Below are 19316 nucleotides of genomic sequence, written 5' to 3' on the forward strand. Positions count from 1 at the left end.
AAATGTAGACAAATTACTTACATGTCTACATAATGCTGTTTTAGAATCTTAATAAAATATCAGCAATATCATTAACCATTTTGTTGTTCTTAGGGGAAGGAGATGACATGTATGCTTGCTTTTTGTTAAGGAAGGAGATAGGTTTCAGAGTTTCAAAGTTCAGTTAATGGTTTTTGATTGCCTGGTAGTTGCCAGCAATATCATTAATTATCTCACTCTCTTTTAATTTTTTTGTTTTTAGTGGTTATAAAATGAAATGATAATATCTGCTTCAGAGTCATTTTAGAAATGAAAAAGTACAGATATATCCACACGGAGTAGAACAGTTCACTAAATGCTAGATTTTTTCCCCCTTTTTTCTGTTTTGCTACTTAGTAGGTAAGTCTGTTGAGCCAATTATACTATTTTTACCCCTCAGAGTCAATCAACTAATATTTAAAGTGTTTAAAACTTACTTAAATAACAACAATTGTTATATATAGGTTAAATAAATATGATATTTACTAATCAGGTCTATACTATTTTTTCTTTTTTGAGAATATTTTAACTGTGTTTTGGGGGAGGAAGATGATTCACATGCCACAACTAGTGTGTGGAGGTCAGAGGACAGCCCTTTGGTGTGTGTCTGTCTGTGTCTGTCTGTCTGTCTGTCTGTCTGTCTCTCTCTCTCTCTCTCTCTCTCTCTCTCTCATAGATTCTAGGCTAGAACTCAGGGCAACAGGCCTAAGTGCCTGTGATCATACCAGGGGTCATCTTTGTAGCTCCTGTACTACTATTTTTCTAGCTAAGGTTTTCACACTTAGGATCTCTAACTATAAATAATTCTGACTTGACTTCACTTCCTCTTCTGTGGTAGTCATAGTATGTTAAAGGTGAAAGGAACTTGAGAAAGTTTTGCATCCATGATCTCTATGAAAGTTCCTCTGTAGTTTGAAAAGCCAGGTGTCTGGGAGTGCAGTCACTTCCTACTTCTTCTTGTCATATGCAAATAAAATTAGTGACCAGTTCCATATATTTTTGGCATCTTTTCTATATCTGCTTGCCCCAAAATCAATCTAATTTTCAAAAACTACAGCTCAGAAGCATGAAATAGTAATAAACTGTGATCTGATCCAGCACTCAGAAGGCAGAGGCCGAGGAGCTCTGTGAGTTTGAAGCCAACCTGGTCTATGTAATAAGTGTCCGGCCAACTGGGATTACCTAGTGACACCTGTTCAAAGACAAAGTCCACATTTTAATTAAAAGTAGATTTGTGTTTTCTATAGCAAAATGAAGTCAGGCAAAGCTTGGTAAGCTGGATCCTCCTGCAAACTCCGCTCTCGACATTCATGTCACTGTTCTGACATCAGCACATGGGAAATCTAGAGATGCGAACCCCATTGCTGAACCCCTGCGCAAACGTGTCCTTCAGGTTTTGACAACTAACTGGTTTGGGGCACCTCCATCTCAGATTGTGAGTCAGTGTACTTGTCCCAGGCTTTGTAAACCTGCAGCGAATTCAGCCATCGGAGCCTCCCTTAAGACTGTTTCCTCCATTGATGCCCTGTACTTGTTACTCAGAAGTGTTCTAACAGCCATGTCCTGTTGATCTCACTTGCACACAGCCCATCCAGTTGCTGTTTGTTCTTCACGTTAGATCTTTACCCTAGCGTGTGAATGTATTCATCTAGAACTGAAGAGCCAAATGGCTACTCGTTGTGGTGCTTTGAAGTCTTACTCTGGAGCTGATTTACAAATTATTTGAGAATCTATGAACTTGCTTTAATTCGTGTTTTCTAGCGAGGGACCCTGAGATGGCTCGGTGGGCAAAGGGACTTGCCACCCAACCTGACAGCTTTAGTTGGATTCCTAGGCTACTATGGTAGAAGGAGAGATAGGACTCTTAAAAGTTGTCCTTTGACCATGTGTAGGGCTGTCCTCTACCCTTTCTCCCCAAGTAACTTGATTCCATGCAAGTTTGTAGGAATCTGAGTTTCAGTCATGCCTGTGCCATTTTTAGCCATGAAGACTGAAGTGGTAGCAGATCCTGCATGACAAGCCCTGGAGGTGGCTCCATTCCAGAGAAGGGACGCACGTTCACTGCCCTAAAGCAGAAGCTTCCTTTCACTTCCCAACCCACCAATATGCTTTTCTAGTTTAAAGAAATTGGGTTTTGCAGAGTGAACAGCTACTCCAGAACATTCCCTGCAGGTAAAAGATTGTCTGAGACCAGTGCCTGCTCCTGATAGAATGAGCAAAATCTTGGGGCTGGAGGAATAGTTTAGTGTTTACGAGCAATTGTAGCTCTTCCAGAGGACCTGACTTTGATTCTCAGCACCCACACAGCAACAGTCCTTAACTGCAGGTCCAAAGGATGGAATGCCCTTTTGGTCTGCGGGCATTGCACTCACATGGTGCACAAACATGCGTGCAGGCAAACCCCTGTGCACATAAAGTGAAAATAAATCTTTTAAAAAAGCAACATCTTTTACTACTTCTTCATTCATGGATAGAGAGATGGCTAAGTCGGTAAAGTGCTTGTCACACAAGCTTGAGGATCTGAGTTCAGGCCCCGGCACCCAGGCAAAAAGCCAAAGGCAGCAACTTACATCTGTACCCCAGCACGGTAGTGGAGAGGGCAACAGACACAGGCAGACCCCAGGCCGTGGCTGGTGAGCCAGCCTAGCAGAATTGGTGAGCTCCAAATTCAGACTCTCTCTCAACATAACGTACAGAATGGTTGAGGAAGATGCCTAACATCCATTTCTGGCCTCCACATGTCCCCACCAAGCACAGGTACACAGGCAAGCAGCATCAGCAACAAGCTCTTCATTCTCTGTGGTGAGTGACAGGATTGGAGTGAGGGGGAATGCTGTCATTAGCATGCAATAAAAAACATGCGTGTGTTTTTAAGAAGTCTAGTATAGGATTTCTGTAGTATCACAAGGCGAGTTTTCTGTATGAATGGTGCTTAGGCAACGTGGAAAGAATAAATGTCAAGTGACAGAGCCCACAACTGCACGCAACCTACTGCCGTGTGTGAGTGGCCCTGGATAGTAGGTCACTTTATGTCCTCCATTTTCCTGATCTCTGTGGAATGAAAAGATGGGTCTGCTCTACCCCAGAGACAAAAAATAAACAACTGCAAAATATTTATGAAGTACGAAACGGCATCAACGCATTTGGTCTCGTTGACAAGTAATGATTCTGTCTCCAAAAACAGGTACCTGGACCTTCGCAAGTTTGGGTCTGTGCCGCACGGAGGCTTCGGGATGGGATTTGAACGCTACTTACAGTGTATCCTAGGAGTTGACAATATCAAAGATGTTATCCCTTTTCCAAGATTTACTCATTCGTGTCTTTTGTAGCTGAAAGAGTGTTTAATGAGAAGTTCTCCGTGGCCAAGAGTCTGCACATGAGTATGTATGGAGAAGACTGGAGGTCTGTGTTCTGGAAATGTGGAGTTCAGGGCACAATTCATAATATATGAAAAATACAAATGGCTTGATCACCTTAAGAAGTCAAAGGCTTTTCATGGACAAACTCCCCCAAGGAGAAATACTAAGAGCAAGTGGGCTCTCAAATCCGTTACCTAAGTTAAGAAGAAAGCAGTAGGAGCAGGGCTGTCCGGCCACTGGAGGAGCTGGTACAGGAGAGTAATTTGAGCCTGGGTAACATCTCAAGAAAGAAGAAAGGAAGACATGGAGGTGTAGACACTCAGAGTGCCTGATGGTCCTGCCTCACCTTGCTTCAGATCTCATTGGTAGCTCACTTCCCTTTGGTTTGTTTTGTTTTGGTTTTGGTTTTTTTTTTGGGGGGGGTTGTTTTGTTTTTTAAACAACTAGTGGCTAAAAATAAGGTGATGCCGACCCTTTTCTCCTTGCCATTTAAACCAACAACGCCAGTCTTACTCTCGGTGCTTTACTCAGCTTCATATAGGAAAATATTCCTTTTCAGGGTCTAAATCAATTAATGAAGTGGCTATTCTGAATTGAAATATTCATCATTGAGTAGTGAAAAAAATCACATTTAATAACTGTTGATCTTTAGTTTTAAAAGTTAAAGAGCTAACATTAACCATTTAACTTGTCAATCATTGTTCTAGTCCATTTATATTAGATGTTTATAATATTTTTAATAGTCATTAAAATGTTTTTTTAAGTTGATACCTATGAAAGAAGTTATTTTTAAATTCCTCTTGATCCTTTCCCCATGAAATCTGGAAGAAAGATATCTTTAATCAAAGGCTACATTGGGAATGTAGCCAAATCTACAAGATGGGTAATTTTAGAATATGGTGTGGCCTGGTAGACTGTGACTGGTGCCACTTTTGAGTGCTCAAGATCTGAGACTTCTAACACCTTGGACAACACCACTTGCTTCGTATAGGCTGAAACATCATTTCTTCAGAGCTGTTACAGTATTTGGACACACTTGTATTTATGTGTATCTGAAATCATGCTTGAACTGGAAATGCAACTCAGGTAGAGCATTGGCCTAGCATGGCAAATGCGCTCTGGGTTTGATCCGCGGCGTGCGTAGGAGTTGGGGGTGTCATACTGTTAAAGCTCTTGACTTGTTTTAGTCTTCACCAGGCTTCATTTATGTGGAACTATTGTTGGTTGTACGTTCAGTTGAATTTATATGTATCAAGTTATCAAATAATTTTAAAATAACATGCATACCTAAAATAATTTTCAAAGTTTCATTGGATTCTCTTGCAGGTTAATTACTTTTTAATTTAATTTTATGTGTTTGGTTGTTTTCTCTACGTGTATGTATGTACACCGGTTGCATGCCTGGTACCACCCACAGAGGCCAAAAGCAGGGGCATCTTATAACCTGGAATTTGTAGTTAGAGAAGGCTGTGAGCTGCTGTGTGGATGCTGGGAATAGAGCCTGGCTCCTCTGGCCAAGCAGCCGGTCCCTCAGCTGCTGAGCCATCTCTCCAGCCCTCGGAGTGTAATTCTCTATGTATCCCTGACTGTCCTGGAACTCTCTAAGTAGACCAAACTGGCCATGGCCTCAGTTGTGCACAACCATGCCTGGCCCTCCCTTTGGTTAGTTTTTAACCAGTTTAAGTTGTGTTTCTTAACCTAATTCAGGATTAACATCAGAACCTCAGGGTAAAAAGACACCTGGGAGGTTGACTGGGTTGACGTCCCTAATGCGGAGAACACCTCTGCGCCTGGGCTGTGTGCTTGGTTAGTTTGAGGTGGTGGTGGCAGTTTGTTTTTTTTTCTTGAAAAGATGTTCATCCCATTGCTGAATTTTATGATCAGGATGATGGCTGAGCTAAAGCCTGAGCTCCGATCTACTTTGCCTTATGTACTAAGTTTAGGAAACAATGAGGGACAGTAGGCCTTTCATAGGACTCGCTGCAGCCATGATTAGAAGTCCATTTGTGCACTGGAAAAATACTGTTTAAGCTTCTTTGTGTGTCAGTACTGTGCTAGATGCTAAGCAATTCTGAACAAAATAGAAGTGACACTTCATGGAATGTATAACCTATTAGAAAAGACACATACTGAGATATGTATACATTATTTCAAATGTGATGAGAAGAAAGCTGTGTAAAAAAACAGTAAGCTTCCTAGAATTCCAAGGCATCTTTGGAAAACAGTGATATTTAGCTTTTGAATCTGGATGGCTAATGACAAAAACCACTTTATTTATTTTTAAGTTATTACATTTATTAATTTGTGGGGACAGTGTGTACACATCACATGCAGGCAGTTGTCGGGGTCAGAAAACAACTTTCCAGATTCTGTTCTCATCTTCCACCATGTGGGTCACGTGATCAAACATAGGTTGTCAGGGGTGACAGCAAAAGCCTTTATTTACCTGCTGAGCCAAGTCACCAGCCTTAGAAAACATTTTAAGACATTTGCAGCGTAGGCCGGTATTGACATAGTGCTGATAATTTTACCGAGTAAGCCCACGCACACTCACAGTCCGGGGAGCTCGTGGCACTAGCAACTCTGAGCCCACTAGGAGTCATGCCTCTCACGATTTTCAGGAAACTAATCTTACAGGATGGTAGGACATCACAAGAGCCACGATGGAAAGAGTACTGAGTCAGAAGTTCCATGTTCAGTCTCAGTACCAGTTTATCTGAGGAGTCTTTCTGAGGCGAGCAAAAGCACTGCTTTTGTGTGGTTTGCAACTGTTCCATCAGCAGGATTCACTCTGAAGGAAATAAACTCTGAGTACCCTTCAGTCTTAGTTAGGATTTCCATTGCTGGAAGAGACATCATGACCAAGGCAACTATTATAAAGGCAAATATTTTACTGAGGTTGGCTTACAGTTTCAGAGGGTTAGTCCGTTATCATCATGGTGGGAAGCCTACAGCATGTAAGAAGACATGGTGCTGGACGAGCTAAGAGTTCCACATCTTGATCTGAAGATACCCACAAATGACCAAAACACACACACACACACACACGCACGCACGCACGCACGCACACACACACACAGCCTTATCAACATCCTCAGCTATAAAGGAAATGAAAATCAAAACTGCATGAAGAATCCATTTGACCCCTGTCAAAATGGGTGTCATCTAGAAAATGTTAGCAAAGATGTAGAAAAAGGAATTCTTTATACACTGTTGGAAGGAACGTAAGTGGAAGGAACACTGTGGAAATCAATTTGGGGATTCCTTTTTTTAAGGCAACTAAAAATAAAACATATGATCCTGCTGGATATACATTAAAAGGAAATCAGAAGCAGCATAGCAGCGGGGCCACGCCAGTGCTCACTGTTGTGCTTGCTGTTCATGATAGTCAGGATGAGAAGCAGCCCAGGCATCCATAAACCAAACCAAAACAAAACAAACAAAAACCAGCATATATGCTCAGGGAGTACATCCGCCTTACATGGAATTATGTCATTTGCAGGAAAATGGATAGAAGTAGAGATCATAGTAAGCAAAGTAGGCCTGACACAGACAAATATCACATTTTCTCTTGCTTGCTTGCTTGCTTATTTGTATGTTTGTTTTGAAACAAGTTCTTACTGTATGACCCTGGCTGGCCTAGAACTCAATTTGTAGACCAGGCTGGCCTTGAACCTCAGCCTCCCCAGCTCTGGGATTGAAGGCATGCACCACAGTGCCAGCTAGAGTACAGTTTTATTTTTTGTTGTTTGGTTTGGTTTGGTTTGAAGATACGGTATAGATAAGATGTAAGTTCTAAGCTACTGCTCCAGTACCATGCTTGCCTACCTGCCGCCATACTTCCAACCAAGATGGCCATGGACTCACCCTCTAAAACTGTCAGCAAGCCCCTAATTTAGTGTTTTTACAAGCCACCTTGGTCATGGTGTCTTTCATAGCAACAGAAAAGTAACGAAAACAAGGCCTCATCATATTACCAAGGCAGGCCTGAAAGAACTGATCCCCTGCCTTAGCCGCCTGAGTGCTGGTTTTTACAGGCATGTACGTTAACCCACACCTAGCCCTACACTGATACATTGTTTTTGGTGGGGAGCATAATTTAACAGTATAGGATCATATAATATTCTCTCTCTGCATGTGTGCACGCATGTAAATAGATGTATAGATGCCAAAGGAAGATGTTAAATTCTCACAGCTGTAATTATAGGGCGTGTGTGTGTGTGTGTTGTATGTTTCCCGACCCTCGTTTTGGGCAGCAAACACTCATTACTGCTGAGTTATCTCTTTAATACCATAATAATATTGTTATAATGATTTATATATTGAAAGTTTGGTTTAAGTTGACTTAGGTTTTTCTTGGAAAAATTGATTTCCAATGAGAAAGAAATGAAAATCTATTTTCCCAAAATTTTCAAATATCACCTCCAAATGATAGCTCCAGCAGCAGTTCAAGAGTATAATCTAAAAGTATTTCTAAAATGTATATATTGTTTTCATTTTTTATTTTTTTTCTTTTCTTTTTTTCGGAGCTGGGGACCGAACTGAGTAGCTCTACCACTGAGCCAAATTCCCAACCCCTATATATTGTTTTTAAATTTCCATTTGACTGTCCTCTTTGCTGGTGGCAGTTGTCATGGTTTTTGATGTAGGAGAATGTAGTGGTGTGATTTGTGTTCACCTATACCCTCTCCATGGTCTGACCCATGGTGGGGACTGCTGAACTGTCAGAGCAGCAAGGAGCTGTTTGAGCTGTGCCCTTCTCCAGCAGGATCTGTCAGATCTCCCCTTTCTGGTTCCAGTGGTTTGCGTTCACCTTCTGTATAAGCGCAGCCCAGGCATCCAAGCATGACTGAACAGGCACTGGAGAGGCATTGGTGAAGGGCAGTAACTGCCCAGTCCTTGGACTACACTGCTGCTTATTCATGTATTTGTTTTAGTAAGAGGATGAAGAAAGAGCATAAAAACAGCTGAAAGACTGATTGAATTGGTAAATGTGTGGGGTATTTTGGCTTCTGATCAATATTTGTATTCAGTCTACAGTATAAGCTATGTAAATTAAGAAAGAAATACATAAGATTAGTATCCAATTGTAACTTCTTCCCAGTTGTTATGACAAATTGAGAGTTAGGAAAAGCACTAAAGTGATGACTAAAAGTCATCCTTTATCACCCTGTGTAAAAGAGAGACGGTAGGACTTCCATAAGTAACATTTTACCAGGTTATGGTCAACACTGCCTCGTGGAACCTCAGGGTTCTGGGGTAGCCAGAAGCCTTGGATTCTCTTAGCAGTTATGGCTCCAGAGATCTTATTCAGAGTTCTATCTGTCGTGGATTTACAGCTTGTATTAGCACATGGAGTCTGCCAGGTGCTTCCCAAACTGACATTGAAGCAGACGGTCTTCAGTAACTATTTCCAGAAGCATGTAGCTGTTGTTGGTCTTATGGCTATCATTTGGACATCATTTTACAGTTTCTAAAATGTTTCCATATGTATTATTTTCTTAATTCATAAAACAGTATTGTCTTAGGGTTTTATTGCTATGAAGAGACACCATAACCAAGGCAACTTGTATATTGGAACATTTATTTGGGGTTGGCTTACAGGTTCAGAGGTTCAATTCATTATCAAGGTGGAAGCATGGCAGAATCCAGGCAGGCCTGGCACTAAAGGAGCTGAGAGTTTTACATCTTGATCCAAAGAAAGCCAGGAGTAGACTACTGTCTTCCAGGCAGCTAGGAGGGTCTCAATCCCCACCCCCACAGTGACACACTTCCTACAACAAGGCCACACCTCTTAATAGTGCCACTCCACCGCCATCTGCCTATAAAGACATTAAAGCCAGAACTTCCTAGTAACCAAACAATGTTGTATCTTAAAGCCCAGCATGTTGTAAAATACACTTTTTGCCTCTAATTTCTTTGTTCTACAGAAGGAGAAGGGAATTAAAATTGGAAGGAAAAACAACACCATATTTGAGCTTAATACATTCTAGTTAAGAGCAACTGAAAATGGGACAAAGGACACTATGTCAACCAATTCACTTCAGCTTACTATGCCTTGGTTAACCTCCGAATGGAAGTATGATGGATACAGGGTCACAATATGTAGCCTAGGCTAGCTGGGGTCCTCTTCCTAAACCCTCTTCACCCTCCCAAGTGTTAGAACTGCAGGCATGCTCTGCCTTATCTTTGTTTCCTTCTTTCTTGATAGGGTCTTATGTGGCCCAGGCTGGCCTGGTACTCTACGTGTAGCTGAAGATGACCTTGAACTCCTGGGGTCCTCCTACTTCTGCTTCCCAAGTGCTGGAAGCATGGGTTTACACCACCACAGTCGGTTTATGTGGTTCTGGGAGTCAAATCTGGGCTTCCTTTAATGCTTGTCAGGCACTCAGCAGCTGAGGGCCATCCTCAGTTTCTTAAATGCGTTTATATCATATTTCCCCTGTGTTCGTCTTGGACTGTCTTATGTATAGAAAGATGGGAGAACTTGGATGAGAATGCTGATATCCTCCCAAGTGAAGGATGGTTGTTATTTGAACAATACTCTTCTGATAATCAAAGCTTAGCAGACTTGTCTAGTAAAAGGCTTGGTATTTTGTCTCACGTCCTTGCTATGAGGTTTAGTTTAGCAGTCCTACATATATCTGACAGAATCCGGGCTATTTACTATTGTGGCTGACACAGCCTTCTCCATATGCTGGCAGGAGATGTTGGTTTTCTCATTTTTGTTAGGATCCTAGTTTTAAAACAAAACACAAAACCCAGAGCCTCTAACTAGATATTATATGCCACTTCCCAGCCCTCACATATAAACTACCCTCTCTATTTCCCCGTTCTGGGTAATTTGCCAACTGCCCTTGTAAATAGTAACAGCATCGCTGCCTTGATTCTGCTCCAATGGAAGGGTTGATGGGTTGCTTCCTGTTTGGGTTGGTTGGTTGATTGTAGTACTGGCCATTGAACCCAGGACCTCACACATGCTAAACTGACACTCTCCCACTTACTCCACTAGCCTAAACTCACCACCTTAAGAGAAAACTTTTCTATTCTCAGAGTGACTATCAGAAACCCCTCCCTGAGAGTAATAAACCAGTGTGTAGCTTGTTACCAGGTTAGAAATGTGGTGGCACTTGGCAACTCCCAAGCCTTCTCTTCTCCAATACATAACTCAGCTGGGTAACGCCTCTTTTCCTGGGGCTCCAGGTCACTCCTCAGAAGTGTAGCCTTGAAATGTGGCTTTTGGCCAACTGAAAGCTTCCCTCTCCTGCTCATGCAGCAGCTCCCCAAGTGTGTCCTGTAATGACACTCTTGGTAGGAGAACTATGAAGTCACCCATGCATCACTGTCTACCTTATATCCTGTGGTGTTGCTCTACCTCCTGTAAATGCTACTAAAGACTCTTAGCTGCACTTTGTGAGAACTCGCATGTAATCCCGCCTCCTACACTTCTGGATTACAGAAACCCACAGCATGAGACAGAGCTGAAGCACACTACATTCCTCCACTGAAGATTAGCACTAATACATTACATTTTCTTTGCAATACCTCAAAAGGCAAGGCTTCCTTATGGTTTCCATAAGTTGGTATATGTCTGACCAGTGATCTCTGTAAGCGTAATTCCATCTGCCCTATTCTTCAGTACAGGAGTTTTTCACTGGGAAACTGGTGAGTGAGTTAAATTTCCTGCCAGAACATTTTATGAGTATTCGGTGACAAAGAAATGATACTGGCTGTCAAAGACCTTGGTTAAGTCTCTTTGCTGGCCGTGTATGCTCAGCAAGTTATTTAATCTCTGAAGTCTGAAAGCCACCTACAAAATGAGAACAAAGCTTCTACATTGTTGGGAGAAACTGTGAGGTTATGTGACAGGATTTCATAAATCAAAAGCACTGCCCACATTGAAGGTCTCATAAGGGAAAGTTTCAAAATTAAAAGGAAAAACATACTTAAATTAACATATGTCAATTGAAGTGTTTATAGCTAGTAAGAATATGAGAAAATACACTAAAATATTTGGACAATTAGTTTTAATCTGTGGGTAAATCCTGTGTACATGAAAGAGAGAAATCAGTTATTACAGGGCAGTGGCATTGTGTGACTTCCTTTAAAGGCTTTTTAGGTATTCAGTTCAGGCCAATAAACTTTTATTGACCACTCACTATGCCACACCCAATGCACTCTCTGGGTAGAGATAACTGTGACATGCCCCAGTTCACACAGTCTTTGTCAGAGGTTATGGTTTATATATTGAGTATATCTGGGATAGAACAGCCAGACTTACCAAGTAGATGCCAGAGTTTACATCTAGCTATGTAAGAGTTTCTGCACTGAGAAAAGTTCAGAGGGGTTTTGATTCTTTTATATATGATAAAAGATGCATAACCATACAAATGTCCTACTCAGTGAACATGATAGTGGGGTTTGTCCTCCGTATTCATTGTTGTCGCTGTTACTGGAGACTTGTTCTCACTGTCTTAGTCACGTTATAGTCAAGCATGGGGCAGCCTGCCTCAGCCTCCCAAGTACTAGGATTACAGGTATATGCAACCATGCCAGTTTGTTCTCTATACTTTTAAGCTAGTTTTTAAGCCTCTACATGAAGTATGATACCTGGTGGAAACCCATGCCCCACAGCCTTCCATAGCTCTCATCCACATCGCTTCGCCTCCAACACTCTCCCACATTTCCTCCTCTCTATGTGTTTTCTCCTATTCTGGATTCTCTTATGCTAGCAGTATATCAGTGTCCAGGTGCTTCCCCTTCCTTTCTCCGTGCCAGCACCCCTGGGAAGGTCAACTGAAAACAACTTTCCTTTCTCTAGATACTAACATATATGAGTATTTATTTTAAAATATCAGAGTGGGTTTTTAGTGGATTAATGATAGCAAAAACATCCCTAGACTCAAAAGCAATAATCGAAACTAGTACTAGGAGTGCTGCTCTGTTGGAAGAGTGCTTGTCAAGCATATTTGAGACTCTGAATTTGATCTCCAACACAGCATAAGCCAGGTATAATATATGCCTGTAGTCTCAGGATTTAATTAGTAGATACAGAAGAATAAGACGTTCCAGCTCATCTTTGGCTATGTAATGAGTACAAATCTATCCTGAATTGCATGAGGCTCTCTAATTTTAAAAAATAGTTTTAGGGGCTGGAGAGGTGACTCAGAGGTTAAGAGCACTGACTGCTCTTCCAGAGATCCCGAGTTCAATTCCCAGCAACTACATGGTGGCTCACAACCATCTGTAATGGGATCCTCCACCCTTTTCTGGTGTGTCTGAAGACAGCTACAACGTACTTACATATAATAAATAAATAAATCTTTTTTAAAAAGCTTTAAAAAATAATGGACAATATTCCTCAGCTGAGTATTCTTTGTTGAGCTCTGTACCCCATTTTTAATAGGATGATTTGGCTCTCTGGAGTCTAACTTCTTGAGTTCTTTGTATATTTTGGATATGAGCCCTCTATCAGATGTAGGATTGGTAAAGATCTTTTCCAAATCTGTTGGTTGCTGTTTTGTCTTAATGACAGTGTCCTTTGCCTTACAGAAGCTTTGCAGTTTTATGAGGTCCCATTTGTCGATTCTTGATCTTAGAGTATAAGCCATTGGTGTTCTGTTCAGGAAATTTCATGGCTGAGCAGTACCTAAAGAAATGTTCAACATCCTTAATCATCAGCGAAATGCAAATCAAAACAACCCTGAAATTTCACCTCACACCAGTCAGAATGGCTAAGATCAAAAACTCTGGCGACAGCAGATGCTGGCGAGGATGTGGAGAAAGAGGAACACTCCTCCATTGTTGGTGGAATTGCAAGCTGGTACAACCACTCTGGAAATCAGTCTGGAAGTTCTACCACAGTTGGACATAGTACTACCTGAGGACCCAGCTATACCACTCCTAGGCATATACCCAAATGATGCTCCAACATACAACAAAGACACATGCTCCACAATGTTCATAGCAGCCTTATTTATAATAGCTAGAAGCTGGAAAGAACCCAGCTATCAAAAACAATGGCTTCATAAAAATTATAGGCAAATGAATGGAACTAGAAAATATCATCCTGAGTGAGGTAACCCAATCACAAAAAAACACGTATGGTATGCACTCACTAATAAGTGGATATTAGCCCAAAAGCTCAAATTATCCAAGATACAATTCACAGACCACATGAAGCTCAAGAAGAAGGACGCCCAAAGTGTGGATGCTTCAGTCCTTCTTAAAAGGGATAACAAGGGGGCTGGAGAGACGGCTCAGCGGTTAAGAGCACTGACTGCTCTTCCAGAGGTCATGAGTTCAATTCCCAGCAACCACATGGTGGCTCACAATCATCTGTAATGAGATCTGGTGCCCTCTTCTGTTGTGTCTGAAGACAGCTGTAGTGTACTCATATAACGAAATAAATAAAATTAAAAGGTAGGGGTGACAAAAATAGTCATAGGAGGGGATATAGAGACAAAGTTTGGAGCAGACACTGAAGGATTGGCCATCAGAGCCTTCCCTACCTGGGGATCCAGCCCATATACATACAGCCACCAAACCCAGACAATATTGCTGAAGCCAAGAAGTGCATGCTGACAGGAACCTGATATAGCTGTCTCCTGAGAAGCTCTGCCAGAGCATGACAAATACAGAGGTGAATGCTTGCAGCCAACCATTGAACTGAGAATGGGATCCCCATTGGAGGAATTAGAGAAAGGATTGAAGGAGTTGAAGGGGTTTGCAACCCCATAAGAAGAACAACAAAACCAAGAACCAGAGCTCCCAGGGACTAAACCACCATCCAAAGAGTACACATGGACAGATCCATGGCTCCAGCTGAATATGTAGCAGAGGATGGCCTTGTTGAGCACCAATAGGAGGAGAGGCCCTTGTTCCTGCCAAGGCTGGACTGCCCAGTGTAGGGGAATGTCAGATTGGGGAGGCGGGAAGAGGTGGATAGTTGGATAGGGGAACACTCTCATAGAAGAGGGAGCAGGGGAAAGAGATAGGGGAGTTATGGATGGGAAACCGGGAAAGGGGATAACATTTGAAATGTAAATAAAAATTATCCAATAAAAAAAATGGAAATCTTGTGGTATATGCCTGAAATTCCAGCACTCAGGAAGCTAAGGCAAGAGAACAGCAAGTTTGAGGCTAACCTGAGTTTCATAATGAGATGCTATCTCAAAACATACACAAAAATCCAGATGTTCAATTACTAGTCTGTCCCTCGAATCTGTGTTTAGGAAGGTGATCTCTGTGGCATTGCTTCTTGGATGCAATGACTTGGCAGGTGACTTCTTAAGAACAGATCTGACTGCTCGCCACTATAACCAACAACATGCCATTGAAATGGTATTCAGTTAATATTATTGAATGAATATATCCAGCCGAAAAAATCATACTGAAAATGCTGAGATTTTTTAGTGATTTTCTTTAAGCTTTCTCTAAGTCTAGACAAGTTTCTTGCCTCCAATTTAAAGTCATGCTTATATCCTCTAACTCAACAAATGTCCATCGCCTAGATAACCTGAAAGCCAAGTGAAATACCAGTCCCTATTTCTTTAGTCCCCATAGACATGGTGAATAATTTCTGATTTCATCTAAACATACCCCTGAAAACCCTGCTCAGACACTGCTGCAGAGGCCTGCACACCTCTGCTCAGAAGGATCTGGAGCTTCCTAAGAAACCAGTCTTCATCTTGGCATTGTGCTGCTGCACTTGGGATGGTAGATTCTCAGCAAATCCTTCCTGAGCATCGAGTTCTAGACACATAACTAAGTAACGTGTACCTGGATATAAGCATAGATTTTGTATTTGAAAGAAAGACATGCCTTTCTAAGTGGTTTTGAAGGCCAAGTGATAACTAGGTACACACTGAAAAAAGCGGAGTTGCCTTTTATACCTAATGTTCTTCAGACCTGAAATGGCAGTACAGTCTTGTAATCCCAATATTCAGAACCTAGCTAGAAGGATTAGCTGCAAGTTTGAGAACCACCTATATACCAAGACTGTCTCAGAGGAGGAGGGGGAAGGGAGAGAAGGGGAGAGGAGCAGGAATAGGGATGTGACTCAGTTATAGAGCACTTGCCTCGCATTCACTAAGCTCTTGTTTGAGTCCCCAGGACCTCATAATTGTTTATTGCTAAGTTCATTAATTGGATCAGAGGAATTTCAGAGGAGAATCTTTGAGGTTTTTTTTCCCAAGAACTTTATAAAAATATTCAATTACGGGGTTGGGGATTTAGCTCAGTGGTAGAGCGCTTGCCTAGCAAGCGCAAGGCCCTGGGTTCGGTCCCCAGCTCCGAAAAAAAGAAAAAAGAAAAAAAAAAAATTCAATTACAATTGCTGCCAACATATTTCTAACCACTCTAGGAAAAGAAAACAGTAAGTGAATTTCCAACTCTTTTGAGAGACACTGGACCCTGGATATGCTTGCATGTCATTTGACTTCCAACTGCTTTCCTTTTTTACTTAATTGTGTTTAATATGGTTAATAACTCCTAACCCCAGTGGAGCTGTCATTTAGAAAGGGGCTGAGCCGGAAGCTGTTTTAATTCTGGCTTTTGTTTCAGCCTCTAAATGTAATGCCACATGATTGTTGAGCCAACAGTAATCCAGTTTAAAAAAAAAAAAAGTCTCCAGAGTTATTACATCATCAGAATTAACCCTGATTACATCAAATTATGTTGAAACAGACCACAGCTGTTTGCCCTGTTGCAGCAACTGCCTGAGGCCTCATCCAGAAGATACATCTGGGTGTCAGGAAGATGTTTGGGGTTTATTTTTGTCCCACAATACTAATGTACGGGGGAAACGATCTCTTCTCCTTCCGCTGCTTGGTAGGAGCTGAAAACTTAGTGACTACCCCAGCAGCAGTCAAAAATCACCTCCATTACCAAAGAAAACGGACCCAGAACCTTTTGTACAATTTTCCATAAGGGGAAAAAGTGTAAGAAGTAAAGTCAACATAACTGACTAAAGAAGAGGTGGACAGAGGTTATTCGGCTGTGTGTCTAGGTGTGCTAGAGCTGGCTCGCGCCGGCTAGTGAAATCCGATTGTTCAGTTGGAATGTAACTTATAAGTTAGTTGTTAAATAATGTTCAAGTAAATGATTGCACATATAAAATAAAAAAATAAATATATTTTTTAAAGTTGAACAGACCAAACCCACCTGTGCTACTAAATGTGCCTTAGAGTTTCCAGTTCTGGATGCTTATTCCCCAGGTATTGCTTTGCAAGGCTGTGGAACCTTTAAGAGGTGGGGCCTAACTGACCAAAGTAGGTGCCAGGGCCAGGATTTTGAAGACTACACCTGCTCTGAATCCCCACCCCACCCCATTCCAGCTCCAAGCTCTCTTCCTGGTTCAGAATCAGGGAAGAGTTTCTGCCACCAACTGGCCTAATCTCTGTATTCTCCACTACAATGGCCTTAAACCAGTAACCAAATTAAATCTTTCTTCTCTGAAGTTGTGTCTATCAGGTATTGTGTCACCATGATGCAAACAGCTAATAATACAGCTACTTAGTGAGGTCCTATCTAAAATAAACTGTTGATCAGAGACTTGAAACCATTTGTTTATATAATATGTCTGTGTTTTATGTCTTCATCTTTAGGCTGTAAATAATATGGTGTGTTTGTGTGCATCTTGTGACTCTATTCAAGGATATTAAATTAATTGATAGCCTGAAATGGTTCGGGGGTGGAGGATGGATGAGTATTTACTGGCAAATACTCTAAAGCAGCCTCCTCCTTCCCAGAGAACAGTTTTTAGAACATTCAATATCTCACAAGCTTTGGACCAGTCATCTTGGGGGCTTGGGAAAAAATACAAAGTGAGGTCAGGTGATCCCTGAGGCCTTTTTGATCCCCCTACAAAATAAAAAGTACAGATCCACAGCCTGCAGACTCACATAGTATGTAATGCAACTTGTGCAGGGAAGTGGTGTTTCCTTTGAGGGGTGGGCTTGCCATTGGCCAGGCAAGCCTAGCATTTCTTCACAGCTTAGGCCTCTAGCCCATTGTGATCTTCCTCTCTTTATGTCTTGAGTGCTGGATTATAAGCATCATGAACCATCATGCCCAAAAGAATAATCTCTGCTTGCGCTTAGTGAAACTACTTTGATCAGGGGGTGTGATTTCTCCTACTTTCCTAGTTCTATGTGGGTAAAGACGTTTAGTACTAGAACTGAAGTGTTGTTAGTACCAGGATAACCAGAAAGATTCAATGCTTACTCCCCAAGAGGAAGAAAACTGGATTTGGAAACCAAAGGTTAACAGTTCACACTCTGGAGCCTGAGGGTATAAATCAAAAGGTCAGAGGAACCATGGATTTTGAAACTCCCCAAGTGTTACTTCTGTTAATTAGGCCAGCTCTATAGCCCTAAACTACACTCCAAGCTATACAGCCATCTTCATGGGTGAGGATTCCCTGCATCTGTTCAGCCAGTCCATCTAGGACTGTGGCTGTGGTAGGACTTCTCTGGGATTCTGGGTGTTCCCAGTAGTCCATGGTCCTACTACTCATCTCTTTTAAGGAGTGACCATGCACTGTGAATCTGAGCTCAAAAATGAAGATATACTCCTGCCCTCAAGGAACACATAACTGATTAAGTATTTGCAATAAAGAAAGTGTGGTAAGTGCTAGGGAAATGGTTCTTGATGTGTATCCAATTTGAGCTGCATCTCTGTGGATCGGGTAAGGAGCTGGTCCTTGTTTGTAGCGCTCAGTATTTTTTTAGGAGAATGTGACAAGGGTTTGCAGCAGGATCTGTTCAACAGTGATGCTGCTTTGGCCACCATAGCAAAAGATATTCTAAAGAAACACTAATATGCCTCCCCTTTCAGAGATCAGACTATTAAAAGAATACACACACACACACAGCAAAAGATATTCTAAAGAAACACTAATATGCCTCCCCTTTCAGCGATCAGACCATTAAAAGAATACACACACACACACACATACACACACACAATTTCTCCAGTTTTCATGCTGGAAGAAAATGCTAATGTTCCTTTAGCCCTGTGCTAGCCAAAGAAGGGACTTGCTTCCTAGGAAGAGAGTCCATACAGTTCTGACAGTTAGGGAGGCAACTTCCAAGATAAACTGGAGCTAAGAAAATGATTGGTCAGTGGTTGACAGGACCACACCTGGACCAGAATTACTTATGTCTCTTGCCCTCTATTTAAACCCAAGCCTCAAGTCAGCAATCTCCATGGTATGAATTTGGGGTCAGGAGTCAGGTCACTGAAACTTTTTATTTCTCAATATGGCCATACTGGATACATTTCCTTTCTCTGCTTTTTACTATTAATGACCTCCTTATTGGCAAAGGAGGACAGTGATTCCAGTAACATTGTCATCCCCAGCACTGATGAAGCCATGTCCTAGGAGGCTAACTACCACAGAACAAGTAGCAATGGTCCATTATTGTTTTGTTTTCCTTTTTTTTTTTGAGACAGGGGCTCACTAGCTGTCCTAGAATTCACTGTATAGACCAGGCTGGCTTTGAACTCATGAGACCCACCTGCTTCTACCTCCCAGAGTGCTGGGATTAAAGTCATGCACCACCATGCCTGACTGGTTCTAGATATTGACAAAGGTGAAGTTGGAAAATTGGACTAGCTTAAGCTTTTCAAAGAAGTTTATTTAACAATTCATAGAGAAGAAACCAAATTAAGTCTTAATTGAACCCCAAACCCACCATCCTCAGCCTTGGGTAAGTCAGATAGTAATTTGATGAGGGTAATAAAGTCGGTTCAAAGCAACCAGGAGGCACACAACATCCCCTAGAGGCGAGTGTCCTGAAAGCCACCATCTGAGATAGCTCATCTGCTCACACTGACTTTCTCACAAGCAGCACTCAGTTCTGAAATTAACCTGTCATCTAAATTGAAAGGGAGAAAAGGCAGAAGGGCAAGGACCAACATCCAACCCCACCAGCA

At 41.8% G+C, this 19316-nt stretch overlaps 1 protein-coding gene across 1 annotated transcript in view; it reads left to right on the forward strand.

Annotated features, from left to right (window-relative positions):
- Nars2 (asparaginyl-tRNA synthetase 2, mitochondrial) overlaps window positions 1-4675 on the forward strand; it is a 102761-nt gene extending 98086 nt beyond the window's left edge. Inside the window, exon 14 of the mRNA XM_032892956.1 lies at window positions 3203-4675. Within this exon, the coding sequence (XP_032748847.1) occupies window positions 3203-3347 (145 nt within the window). The 3' untranslated portion in view covers window positions 3348-4675. The remainder of the gene's footprint in view (window positions 1-3202) is intronic.
- Window positions 4676-19316: the final 14641 nt, after the last annotated feature.

The sequence above is a fragment of the Rattus rattus genome, chromosome 2 (assembly GCF_011064425.1).
Source record: "Rattus rattus isolate New Zealand chromosome 2, Rrattus_CSIRO_v1, whole genome shotgun sequence".
Lineage (NCBI taxonomy): Eukaryota > Metazoa > Chordata > Mammalia > Rodentia > Muridae > Rattus > Rattus rattus.